General features: G+C 32.1%; 1 protein-coding gene across 3 annotated transcripts; it reads left to right on the forward strand.

The window, feature by feature from the left end:
- Positions 1-1,091: 1,091 nt before the first annotated feature.
- On the forward strand, positions 1,092-4,913 carry LOC105131796 (Calcium-dependent lipid-binding (CaLB domain) plant phosphoribosyltransferase family protein). 3 transcript variants are annotated; one of them, XM_011034950.1, is made up of 3 exons: positions 1,092-1,341; positions 1,800-1,831; positions 2,109-4,913. In XM_011034950.1, the coding sequence occupies exon 3, from the start codon at positions 2,227-2,229 to the stop codon at positions 4,549-4,551; it is 2,325 nt and encodes a 774-aa protein (XP_011033252.1). In that variant the 5' UTR covers positions 1,092-1,341; positions 1,800-1,831; positions 2,109-2,226; the 3' UTR covers positions 4,552-4,913. The 3 variants fall into 3 exon arrangements, with proteins under 3 accessions (XP_011033252.1, XP_011033254.1, XP_011033253.1); XM_011034951.1 differs by lacking the exon at positions 1,092-1,341 and adding an exon at positions 1,511-1,696; XM_011034952.1 differs by lacking the exon at positions 1,800-1,831.
- Positions 4,914-12,558: the final 7,645 nt, after the last annotated feature.

The raw sequence follows: 12,558 nt of genomic DNA on the forward strand, positions 1-12,558 counted from the left end.
TATTCTCCAACACATTTTTCATGAACACATCGAAAACAATACTGCACCGTACGTAAATGTATCAACTCATTTAATAAGGGGACTTAAATATGGGTCCCTTTGCTCCTCTTTTCCAGTTTTTTCCTAAAGAGGCATTATTACTTTATTAATCAAAGTAATTTGTCTTATTTTAAACTAAATTTGATGCTAAATATTAATGTTATGAGATAAAAACAAGTATCTAATCAATATTTATAATAAATACGTATTTTATATTGGTATCATAGAACAATAAAATCCACATCAATACATTTATGGATGTTTAAAGATTCAATTTAATTCTAATTTTATTTAATTTAAAGTTTATCATACCTTAAAAAATAATTAAATTTATTATTATTTTAATTACTTGGTGCGTGATTGATTGACACCATTACAATTTATGGTTTTTATTTTTTAACTAAAAAATATTAAATTATTTTATTATATTTTAAAATAATGATATTTTTTAAAAATAACACTAAATTAACAAATAAACCTAACAAATAAAGTTATTATTATTATTTTTTATTATTGAGCTTCAAGCTAAAAAGTTCATACAAAATCCAAGAGAAATTCAAAAAAAGCATGCTTCAAGTTAGTTTGTTCTTGCATTTTAAAAATATTTATTTTTTTATTTTTAGATTGTTTTGATGCATTATTAAAAATAAATTTTATAAAATAAAAAATATTATTTTAATATATTTTTAAATAAAAAATTTTCAAAAATCAATTGATACGGATATTCAACTCCAGGCAATTTATAACCATAATCCATAACTTACACACAGAATACAAAAATAATAAAATCGTACAATATCATTTTCATCACCAATCCAATCACAGAACACGAAAAGACCCTCTACTTAACTTGCTACGAGGCTTCCTAATACATCCAATGCACCCACCCAAAAAAAAACAAACACCCAAACGCCCCCCAAACACGAAGCTCCTTGAAAAACAAACGGTCACAACGTGCGAGCCCCGACCACAGTCCTTTACACGCTTGATTGTGGGCCCACGTACCTCCCCTCCCCAGTCCCCTCTGTACACAAACAGAGACAAAACAGCAGAGAACCCAAAAAAAAAAGAAAAAAAGCAAAAGTGGGAGAACGAGTATGTTCTGTGTGTATTCTCTCTCCCAGATTCATTAAAGTGAAAAACACAAACACTAATAAACACAAATATTAGAAATAAACACTAAAAAAAAAAAAAAGCAAAAGCAAAAGCACCGCTACTCTCCCCGTCTTGATTCTACCTGTCTATGTAGTTGTAGGAGCGCTGGGGTTCTTTCTTTGGATCTTCTTCCTCATGTTCTCTAAGGTATACTGCTGATAATCCTTTTCTTTCTTTTTAGTTTTGAGCATTTTTGTTTCATGTTAGACGTTACCTTTTGCTCTGGTTTTTCAAGGTTGTAATGTTGCTGTTTTGGTTTCTTTGTTTGTTTGTTTGTTTGTTTGGTGCTTTTATTTTCCTTGAAAATGAGTAAAAGTGAAGGAAAATAAAATGAAAAATTTCAACTATATGCGAACGTTCTGATAAACCAAACAAAGAGTTGTTGAATGTGCTTTTTTTTGTTAGTTGATGAGAAGGAAATGGAAAATCTGTGATAGTATACGGTTTATTCTCGGACATTCCTGCATTTTCTGAGCAACCAAACGGGAAAAGAAAGTCTATGGTACATTTCGAGCATTTTGTTTCGTTTTTCTTTTTTGGTGTAAAAGTCTTGATTTAATAATTTATGGTTTTGGTTTTTTATGACTTCCGATTTTTCATTACAGCGTTGAAGCGTTTCAGATCTGAAGATTTGAAGGTTTGTTTGCACGTAACAGTCATTTGAAGGATCTGATGAAATATTAGAGATCATTCTGTGTAGTTTTGTTTTATATTAATGTCGTTTTGAGTTCATGGAGGTTTGTTTAATTTTTTTTTAAAATATTCCCTTTCATATTTGTTTTGTCAAGGTTACTCTTGGTTCTTTCAATATTTGGATTTTGTTAGTTTCCTATTATCAAGTCTCCTTTACTATTTAAATTACTTAAGTTTGGTATTACTAACGGCTAATGGGATCTTTTGTTCCTATATTTCAGGGTTTTTGAATTGAAAGACTGAGAATTCAAAGCTTTTTTTTTCTTTTTTTGGTTCAATAGAAGACAAACTCTACAACTTCAACTTGAAGATTGAGTGTCTCTCCTTTGAGCCAACAAGATGCAGAGGCCTCTACATGAGGATTTTCTATTGAAAGAGACCAATCCCCATCTGGGAGGGGGGAAGATCACCGGTGACAAGCTTACAAGCACCTATGATCTTGTGGAGCAGATGCAATATCTTTATGTCCGGGTCGTTAAGGCCAAGGAATTGCCTGCCAAGGATGTTACGGGTAGTTGTGATCCTTATGTGGAAGTTAAACTTGGAAACTATAAGGGTACGACTCGGCATTTTGAGAAGAAGTCGAATCCGGAGTGGAACCAGGTGTTTGCATTCTCAAAGGATCGTATTCAGGCCTCGATGCTTGAGGTTACTGTTAAGGATAAGGATTTTGTGAAGGATGATTTCATGGGTCGGATTTTGTTTGATTTGAATGAGGTCCCAAAACGGGTTCCTCCTGATAGTCCTTTGGCACCACAGTGGTATCGATTGGAGGATAGGAAGGGAGATAAAGTAAGGGGGGAATTGATGTTAGCGGTGTGGATGGGGACACAGGCAGATGAAGCTTTTCCAGAAGCATGGCATTCAGATGCAGCTACTGTTACTGGGACGGATGGTCTTGCTAATATTCGTTCCAAGGTATATCTCTCCCCAAAATTATGGTATTTAAGGGTCAATGTGATTGAAGCTCAGGACCTGCAACCAAGTGACAAAGGCAGGTATCCAGAAGTATATGTTAAAGCTACCCTGGGAAATCAAGTCTTGAGAACGAGAGTTTCTCCGAGCAGGAGTATTAATCCTATGTGGAACGAGGACCTCATGTTTGTGGCAGCAGAACCTTTTGAGGAGCCCTTGATTTTGAGTGTGGAAGATAGGATTGCGCCCAACAAGGATGAAGTATTGGGGAAATGTGCGATTCCACTGCATTATATGGACAGAAGGTTGGACCATAAGCCTGTGAACACTAGGTGGTTTAATCTGGAGAGACATGTTATTGTAGAAGGGGAAAAGAAGAAAGAAACAAAGTTTTCCAGCAGGATTCACACGAGGATCTGCTTGGAGGGTGGTTATCATGTTTTGGATGAATCAACACACTATAGTAGTGATCTTCGTCCGACAGCTAAACAGCTGTGGAAGAACAGCATAGGGGTACTGGAAGTGGGTATTCTCAATGCTCAGGGATTGATGCCCATGAAGACAAAGGATAGTCGGGGAACAACTGATGCATACTGTGTGGCAAAATATGGGCAGAAGTGGGTTCGTACAAGGACCATCATCGACAGTTTCACACCCAAGTGGAATGAGCAATATACTTGGGAGGTTTTCGATCCCTGTACTGTCATAACAATCGGGGTCTTTGATAATTGTCATTTGCATGGAGGGGACAAGGCTGGAGGGGCAAGGGATTCAAGGATCGGAAAGGTACGAATCCGTCTTTCCACACTTGAAACTGATAGGGTTTACACACACTCCTACCCACTGTTGGTCCTGCATCCTAATGGTGTCAAGAAGATGGGAGAAATTCATCTGGCTGTCCGTTTTACATGCTCATCCTTGCTTAATATGATGCACATGTATTCACAACCTTTGCTACCAAAGATGCATTATATCCATCCACTGACTGTCAGCCAGCTAGATAGCTTAAGGCATCAGGCCACTCAGATTGTGTCAATGAGGCTGAGCAGGGCAGAGCCACCATTAAGGAAGGAGATTGTTGAATATATGCTGGATGTGGGGTCTCACATGTGGAGCATGAGAAGAAGTAAAGCCAACTTTTTTAGAATCATGAACGTTTTTGGTGGGCTAATTGCTGTAGGAAAATGGTTTGATCAGATATGCAATTGGAAAAACTCAATCACCACGGTGCTGATTCACATTTTGTTTATAATCCTAGTCCTCTATCCAGAACTTATCTTGCCCACAATCTTCCTGTATCTCTTCCTGATCGGTGTCTGGTATTATAGATGGAGGCCAAGGCATCCTCCCCACATGGACACTCGTCTCTCTCATGCAGAGTCTGCTCATCCTGATGAATTGGATGAGGAATTTGACACGTTCCCAACTTCACAGACAGCTGATATTGTTAGGATGAGATATGATCGTTTGAGAAGTATTGCAGGGAGGATTCAGACTGTTGTTGGTGATTTAGCTACTCAAGGGGAGAGGCTGCAATCTCTGCTGAGCTGGCGAGACCCAAGGGCCACAGCTCTGTTTGTGCTTTTTTGTCTGATTGCTGCCATTGTTCTCTATGTTACTCCTTTCCAAGTTGTGGCACTTCTCATTGGATTGTATGTGCTGAGACATCCCAGGTTCCGCCACAAACTTCCTTCAGTTCCACTCAATTTCTTCCGGCGGTTGCCAGCAAGAACCGATTGCATGCTGTGAGCAAAGCCAGTTTTATCCGCAATTGCATTTAGCATTTGTCTTGCCCTCCTTTTCAAGTCGGTGAAGAAGATTGGCGGTTCTGGTATAATGAAGGTAGTAGATTTGCCATTTTCCTCTGAAGGTAGTAGATTTTGTGGATTTGCGGGTTATTTTAAGTTGTTTTGATAGGATTCCTGTTCCAAACTTCTGAGCTTTATGGTAATCAATCCATGTTCATTTGTAATTTTGTAGGATGTGATTGGAATTTTACCTTTGGTGAGAACCTTCTCTATGCTTGACTACATCTAGTAGATATTATCCGTTGGGGATTTCTGATCTCAACCTTGTTAAATTCATGCAATGGAATGACTTCTTTTCCCTCACTTGCGCTTATTCCTGCTAAAACATTGCCTCTTTATGCTGTTCCGTTCTAATTCTTACAATCTGAAGTTTTGGATCTCACTTGCATGTCTGACGGACTGAATGAGGGAGTAAAAATGGGATCTGGAGAGTACCTGCCCTACCTGGTTGATAACTTTACATGAAAACCTGATTTAGATTGATGTCTCAACTTGTTCTTTTCTATACTGAAATGTGTAATGTTCTGTCTTTGCTTGTTTGGTATCCCTATCATTCCACGACATCCTGTCTTATCAGGGAGAGAAATTTATATATATATTTTCTGCACTCTCGTCTAACTTACAAACATGCTTTGTATATGTGAAGCTATGTTTATTTTGATCAATTATTCATACGAGTTTATTTTACTTGATAAATTAATCTAAGATACGGATGCAGACAAAGATTGCCTTCGTAATTATTGGGGTATTTTTATTGAACAACAGCATATAATAAATGCTATTACTGAGAAAAGATTAGATCTACATGTGCATTATGTTTTATATTTTATTTTTCTTTAACCTTTTGGCTGTGCATAAAAATGGTGCATCAAGAATCAAGCCGTGGTGGTACCATCTGAGGTGAAAGGATGGTAGAGGATTAGGTAAAGAAGCAAAATAGTTACCAGGGGTAGCTGCTTTTGCAGTTCAGAGTGGATCGTCGATTGAAGTGCCTTCTATAGCGGAGTGTTGTCTGGTTTTCAACAGCAGTTTTTGACTGCTAGGAAATATCAAAAGGGTCAGTGAGATAAAAAAAACAAATCTTGCCCATGTTCATTGATTCTTGTAATTCCATGGCAGTGTATGTCTTCTAGGTAGGTGGGGACCATATTTCTGCCTTTTTCTTTTTTTCTTTACAGCCTGTAATCAAGCCTCTTCCTCTAGTGGTCTGTCTCTGTCAGCTTCTCCTCTCTGCTTGTGGGGGCGAGAAGTAGTGTCTATTTGAGGCCATGTTGTGGCTGTACATGGGCGGAAAATTAATGTCATGGTGGGCTCTTGTTCCTTTGGATTTTAGAAGTCCGTTGTTAATTTGTTGCCGTCACATGCTCTACTCTTCCATTGCCTATAATGTAAAAACAGGCTAATTAAATTTTGAGGGTCGATAGATTCCCAGTTTATTTTTAAAAAATTATTAGTAAGTATTATAAATTTTAAAATTATTAAAGGTTTATATAATTATTAATTTTAAAATCTTAGAGAGTAGTTGAAATATACAGAACTTGATCTAGATATATATAATTTTTTTTTAAAAAAAAGAAGAAAAAGAGCTAATACGATGTCCCACCCCACCAGCACAAAAAACCTTGCCATTGTGTAGATAGTAAGAGATGGTTAGCTGGTTAAGCCATGGTGACAAGTCTTGCTGCGCATTTCCTTAGCAGGCAACTTCAATGTGTAGTCTGTCTATGTCTACATAAAATATTTCCGAGTGAAACAACGTACACGGGATTCAATTCAGCTAAAAAAGATGCAATAACTGACAGCTGACATGGATGATATACACGAAAATGAAAGCTTTGAGATGGTTTTAAGAACGCTTCAATTTATTGCTTTGATAATAAATGGCCTTGAATAGGAAAAGCTGTCCACTGTTATTATTAGGTTTTTGAGAGAAAGCAATGCTTCAAGAGACCATGTTTGCAATGGACATGTCGGTCTGTGTGGACTATGAAATGGCTTGAGTAGCAGATTACTGGAGATGTTTTAACAATGGAAAGGAAAGGGACATCTTTAGTATCTTGGGGCTCCATGATCGTAGCTTATCAACCCACTTCAAGACCACAGAATTCAGATTCTAGAAATGAGAAAAACAAGCTCCTAGCTCATGGAGTCTTTAATGGTAGCTGGTGAGCAACGTTTTCTGAACATTGTCGTATTCGACAAAATGATGATATAATAACTTAATACTTTGTCTTATCAAAAAAATTTGCTTGGAAGGAAGGATAGCGAAATCGAGCCGCCATTGCTAAAGGGAAGTTTTACCTAGATCCTTAATTACAGAAAGATGAGGTGACTGATATTTTGTCAGGGAGATGATCATGATGGGGTTGAGAACTTGTAAAACGAATCCTCTTCTGGGAGTTAGAAAAATAACAGAGTTTTGAAGTCAGATAAGCTTCGAGTGAAAGAAAAGAGACGAGGACAAGAGGTTGAAGACGAAGAGAGTACAAGTCGAGAAATTGAAACCCTTTACCTGATAGCTCAGACATTTGGCATGAGCCATATGAGGTTTTTAAATAATCTCAAATATAGTACAAAAGATCTGACGAGTTTTAGTTCAATTTTTTATTTTATTTTTTTTATTCCTTGGTGAAGTCAATTTGCTTTCCTTCATGTGAGGTCTGTGTGCTTTTATGTGGATTTGTGATGCTGCAAGATATAATAATCTTGGTGATTGATGCCCAAATCTAATAATAAAAAAAGAAGGAATAATTAGAAGGATTGAAAATAGCAGAATTATTGATTGATTACTAAGGTAAAATTACATGTCTCAACGATCCCCTCTTCTTGTAGTTTAGTTTTTTTGAAGAGAAACTTGTTTTTTTTAAAAAAAATAATATTTTATTTTCATTTTATTTATAAAATTTATTTGAATGTTTTTAAACATTGATATAACATTTTTTTATATAAAATAATTATCAAGGCTCTACTAATTACCCGGACTAGCCTAAGCGACTAGCCTTGCGGGTCATTTCTTAACGACCAACGTGGTTACTCCTAGTTTAAGGTGAATAACTGTATATTAAATATATTATAATATAATTTAACTCATATCATATTATTAAAATTAAAATAAATGTATATTAAATATATTCAAATATAATTTAACTCTTTTACATAACTTTTGATGACTGGAATACACACAAACAAATAAAATTATTTTAATATTATTTTAGAAATTATATTACTGTCCGTCTTTAACTGCAAATCTACCCACGATGTAAAATTTTTGTAAAGTTCAGGTGAGATGGGACATCACACTTAGGGGCCCATATTTTTACTTGGCAGGCCATGAAAGGGCAGAATGTGACAGCCACAGTAGGGCTGGCTAAAACACAAGAACGTACCATCACGTTGCTTTCCCTGCACACCAACCTCACCATGCCCTGTAACTTCAATTAGTTTTTGTTTTCATGGTTTAACTGTATTTAAAAAAAATTAAATTATTTTTTATTATTTTGATATATTATTTTTGAAAATAAGTTTAAAAATAAAAAAATATTTTATATTTCTAAATACAAATATTTTAAAAAATAACTATCTCTGATATAGAATTCCAACAATAAGATGAAGGTACATTACTAAAATTTTTAACATCGCTGTTTGTTCGTGTTTTAGGATTTTTTAGTTTTAAATTATATATATATTTTTTAATTTTTTATATATTAATATTAAAAATAAAAAAATATTATTATAATACATACCCAAAAAATAAAATTTCATCCAAGTACAAAATCATCTTATGTGCACAAGAAGATTTTTCTAACCCACTAGTCCTGACAGTTAAAAACTGGGGCGTCTACGGTCAAGTAATCTTGTGTTTTAGCAATTAATTAATTTTGAGGGTAAGATAAACGAGTAATATTAATTTTTTCAATTATTTTATTTATTTACCAACCAGATTTAGGCCTTTGAGACAGCAAGTACGCTATAAAGTGTCCATCGTGCAATCTAGGCTTGAAAGCAGTTGGATCATACGTTGGACTTGTTTAGATTTTGTTTCAGGAAACTTGGGTTTCAGGCCCAGTTCTACTTATATTCATCCGACATCGGCCCAAACTTGATTTTTACAAATGTGTCATACGGAAAATTTATAACGAGTTGGATTTATCATTGCCTCATTTACATAATTATGTGGGAATTGTCATAAAATGATTGAATTAATTATGATGGGTCTCATAATTGTCTCTTTGATGGATCTCACGTAATAGCTGAAAATCCCCCCCCACTTTTTTTTTGAAATTACAAATGTTTGTGATTTTTTCAATTTCTTATAAATTTTCAAAAAACATAACGGCTAATTTTTTTAAATGTTTTTGATCCTTTTATTTTCTATTTCTTAATAGTTTTTTAAACATTGGTTTTTTCATTGTAAAAACTAATGTCAACTTCTTTTTCATTTAAAAAAAATTAAAATCAGTATTGTCAGAATTTTTTTATTCTATAAAATAAATTTTAAAGATATTTTAAAGGTGGTGAACATAGATTATAATTTCACCAACTATCTTTTTATAAGAGATTATTTATTTATCGATTTGATGTAAAAGATGAGAAGATTTTGGTTATTCTTTCACTGAAAATTTATGTAAATAGAAAATTCCTTTGTGTCCATTATGATCAGTGGCTAGCGTTTATAATGTTTTTTTTTCATAATGTAATTTTCTATAGTTTTATACATGTTTTGTTTTTTAAAAGTATTTTTTATTTAAAGATATATTAAAATATTTTTTTGTTTTTATTTTATACCATCAAGCTAAGATGATATAAAAAAAAATTAAAAATCAATTTAATAATTTCTTTAGTAAAATATACTCTTACAACAAATGAACTATCATACAGAATACTGGAACGACTCAGATCAGCCGAGCCGAGGTCTAGAGAGTAGAAAGTGAAGATATTAATGGTCTGGCCCATGTTTCCATGACTGGGTTTTGGATCCTTAAAGGTGTTAGCCCATTTACAAAATTATAGACTGCAAAATAAAGCCCAATGGTATTGGTGGGCTTAATAATGCAATCTGCGAATTCAAAACTGACATGGAAAGCCTCTCTAATTAATGCTTTTGGTGCCCCTAAATGAGGTCAAATTAATGTGATTGCCTGTTAAATTGTATTTGATTAGTGTTCAAATTACATAAATCACAAATACACAAACTACATAAACATATATGATTAAAAAGAAAAAAAATATAAAATAAATTTAAGCTTCCTCAATCGACTTTGACGTACCATTTATATATTTTACATATCATGTTTAAATTCTATAAAACCCTGTTACTATATAAAAAATAAAATAATAAAAATAACATTTTTTTTTTGTTTTATCTTCTTTTTTTAATAAAAATTTATAGAGTTTAGTTATATTCTAAAGATATTTTCTTTATATGAGATAAATAAATACTTTAAAAACAGTATTTTTATACCTCTAAGTTAACTCTATGTATATATTGTATGGCATAGGTTAAATATTCTAAGTTAACTCTATGTATATATTGTATGCACAACATTAGGTTAATCTGAGAAGGAGATCAATTAAAGCTTAGCAAATGCTCCTGTGGGTAAGAACTCAGGCAGCCGTAGAACGAAGGAAAGAGTATATAGGAGGTGCAAGAACAGATTCCATTATTGTGTGAAACGTTTGAAAACTGGCATAGTAAATTTATTTCTATTTTCATTTTCAATAAAAATATATTCATGTTTTTCTAGTTTAATTGTCAAGTGAAGCCAAGTCAAGGTAGACCTTGCAAGGGATAATATTCGGTTAGGTGGCTAAATAAAATTACTCACACTAATTGGATTTTTTTTCTTTTCAAATGGGATGTCAATTCACAATAAAAAAGAGAAGAATACGTAGACGAAAATCACAGGGAGTAAATTATTTTGATGGACTGGGAAAATAAACCCTAGCAAGTTTTCTATATCTTGATTTTGATGTACTGGGAAAACCATCCAAGAAATGCTTTAGATTTGTTGTTTCAATCTACCTTGAATCTGCAAAGAAGATTTTCCTTTTAGTTCAATTAGGTCATTTTCATTTGCAATTCTTCATAATTTAATTTCATTGTAGAGTAATATTACTCTCAATTTCTCACACTCTTTCAGCTGCTATGCCCATTATTATCAGAAAATCAATAAATAAAAATAAAAATATTAAAGGAATATTTTCATTAGTAAATTTTTAAGAGATTTCACTAAAAAAAATATTTCCTCGGTGTATGTCGAGAGAATTACAGTAAAAAAAAAAGTGAAAAAAAGAAAAAAAATAATGATATGCTATTTTTACCAGTGAAAAAAAACAAAAAAATAATGATGTGCTATTTTTACCAATAAAATTACCGACAAAATAAATTTCATTGATAAAATCATTGGTAAACTATGGACACTATTCATCATGTCAATTACAAAGAGAATAATCAATGAAAAATTATGTCGGTATTTTTCAGAGAGTTCCAGAATTGTTTACTTTTCAATTGCACTATTAATTGTTATTTTCTTTACGGATAAAATTATTAATGGATTGAAAAGTCATTAATATTATTTGGTGGTTTTCTAAAAAAATTCAATTAATTTAAGATTTTTATTTAAATATTGTAGATGAAATCACCAATGAATTGAAAAATTATTAGTGATTGTTGGCGATTTCTGAAAAATTTTTATAAAATTAAAAATTTAAATTAAATATTACAGATGAAATTACCGATGAAATAATTAAAAAATATTAATATTTAATTATTTATCGGTAAGACAAACTCATTTCTTATTATTCATCTTTTACTTCTTCTTCTTTTTTTGTTTATATGTAAAAAACATCAGTATCTATTTCTTTCTTTTTTCTCTTTATCTCCTTCTCCATGCTTGGGTATGTCTTCTTCTTTTTTTTCTTTTATCCTCTTAGTTTTTTTAATTAATATGCTTTATAAAATTTTATTCTTTCCTTAGCTTCACTTGCAACTACATTAAGATAAGATTTTTATTTGTTTTTCTTTTTTCATGATTTTTTTCATATAAGATCAATTTTTAATTGATTTATTTATAGGACTTTTAAATTTTTAGTAATCATAACTTCATTTTTTTCATATGAATTTTTTTAGTTGGATTTATTTTTTCATTTTATTTATCTATTGTAAATTTGTTTGAGTTGATTTTTTTTCTTTTTTCGCAAGCATTTTGAGTATATATTATAGAGTGTTAATTTATCTTAAGTTAATTATTTTATAATTTTATAAAATATTTTTAAATAATTACCAACAGAATTACTGATGGTATTTTTCGAGGGATATATTGACAAAATGAAGCGAATAATTTTTTTTATGCGTCTATTTCGTCAGTAAATCTATCAATAATAATATTATTTTATTACTAATATATTTATTAACGGATAAAAAATAACCAATAAAAATTTACTGACAGAATATTTCTATCCTTAAGTTAATTATTTTATAATTTTATAAAATATTTTTAAATAATTACCACTTAGGTTAATTATTTTATAACTTTATAAAATATTTTTAAATAATTACCAACAGAATTACTGATGGTATTTTTCGAGGGATATATTGACAGAATGAAGCGCATAATTTTTTTTATGCGTCTATTTCGTCAGTAAATCTATCAATAATAATATTATTTTATTACTAATATATTTATTAACGGATAAAAAATAACCAATAAAAATTTACTGACAGAATATTTCTATTTCTATCCTTTTTTTATTGATTAATTAAATTATGATAAAATACATATTTTATAGTGATAAAAAAAATTCTATTAATAAAACAATTAAATCTTACAGTGCACCTCTCATTTAAAACTGTCTCACAGTACACAACTTCCAACCTATAAATGTGCGTGGGATCAATAATGTGGCAAAGGACATGCCTCTAGTAATACGGCGGGGGTGGGGGGGGGGG

Source organism: Populus euphratica, unplaced genomic scaffold, assembly GCF_000495115.2.
Source record: "Populus euphratica unplaced genomic scaffold, PopEup_1.0 scaffold101.1, whole genome shotgun sequence".
Lineage (NCBI taxonomy): Eukaryota > Viridiplantae > Streptophyta > Magnoliopsida > Malpighiales > Salicaceae > Populus > Populus euphratica.

Coding starts and splice junctions, on each gene's coding strand:
- LOC105131796 (XM_011034950.1), top strand. CDS start 2,227: ATGCAGAGGCCTCTACATGAGGATTTTCTATTGAAAGAGACCAATCCC.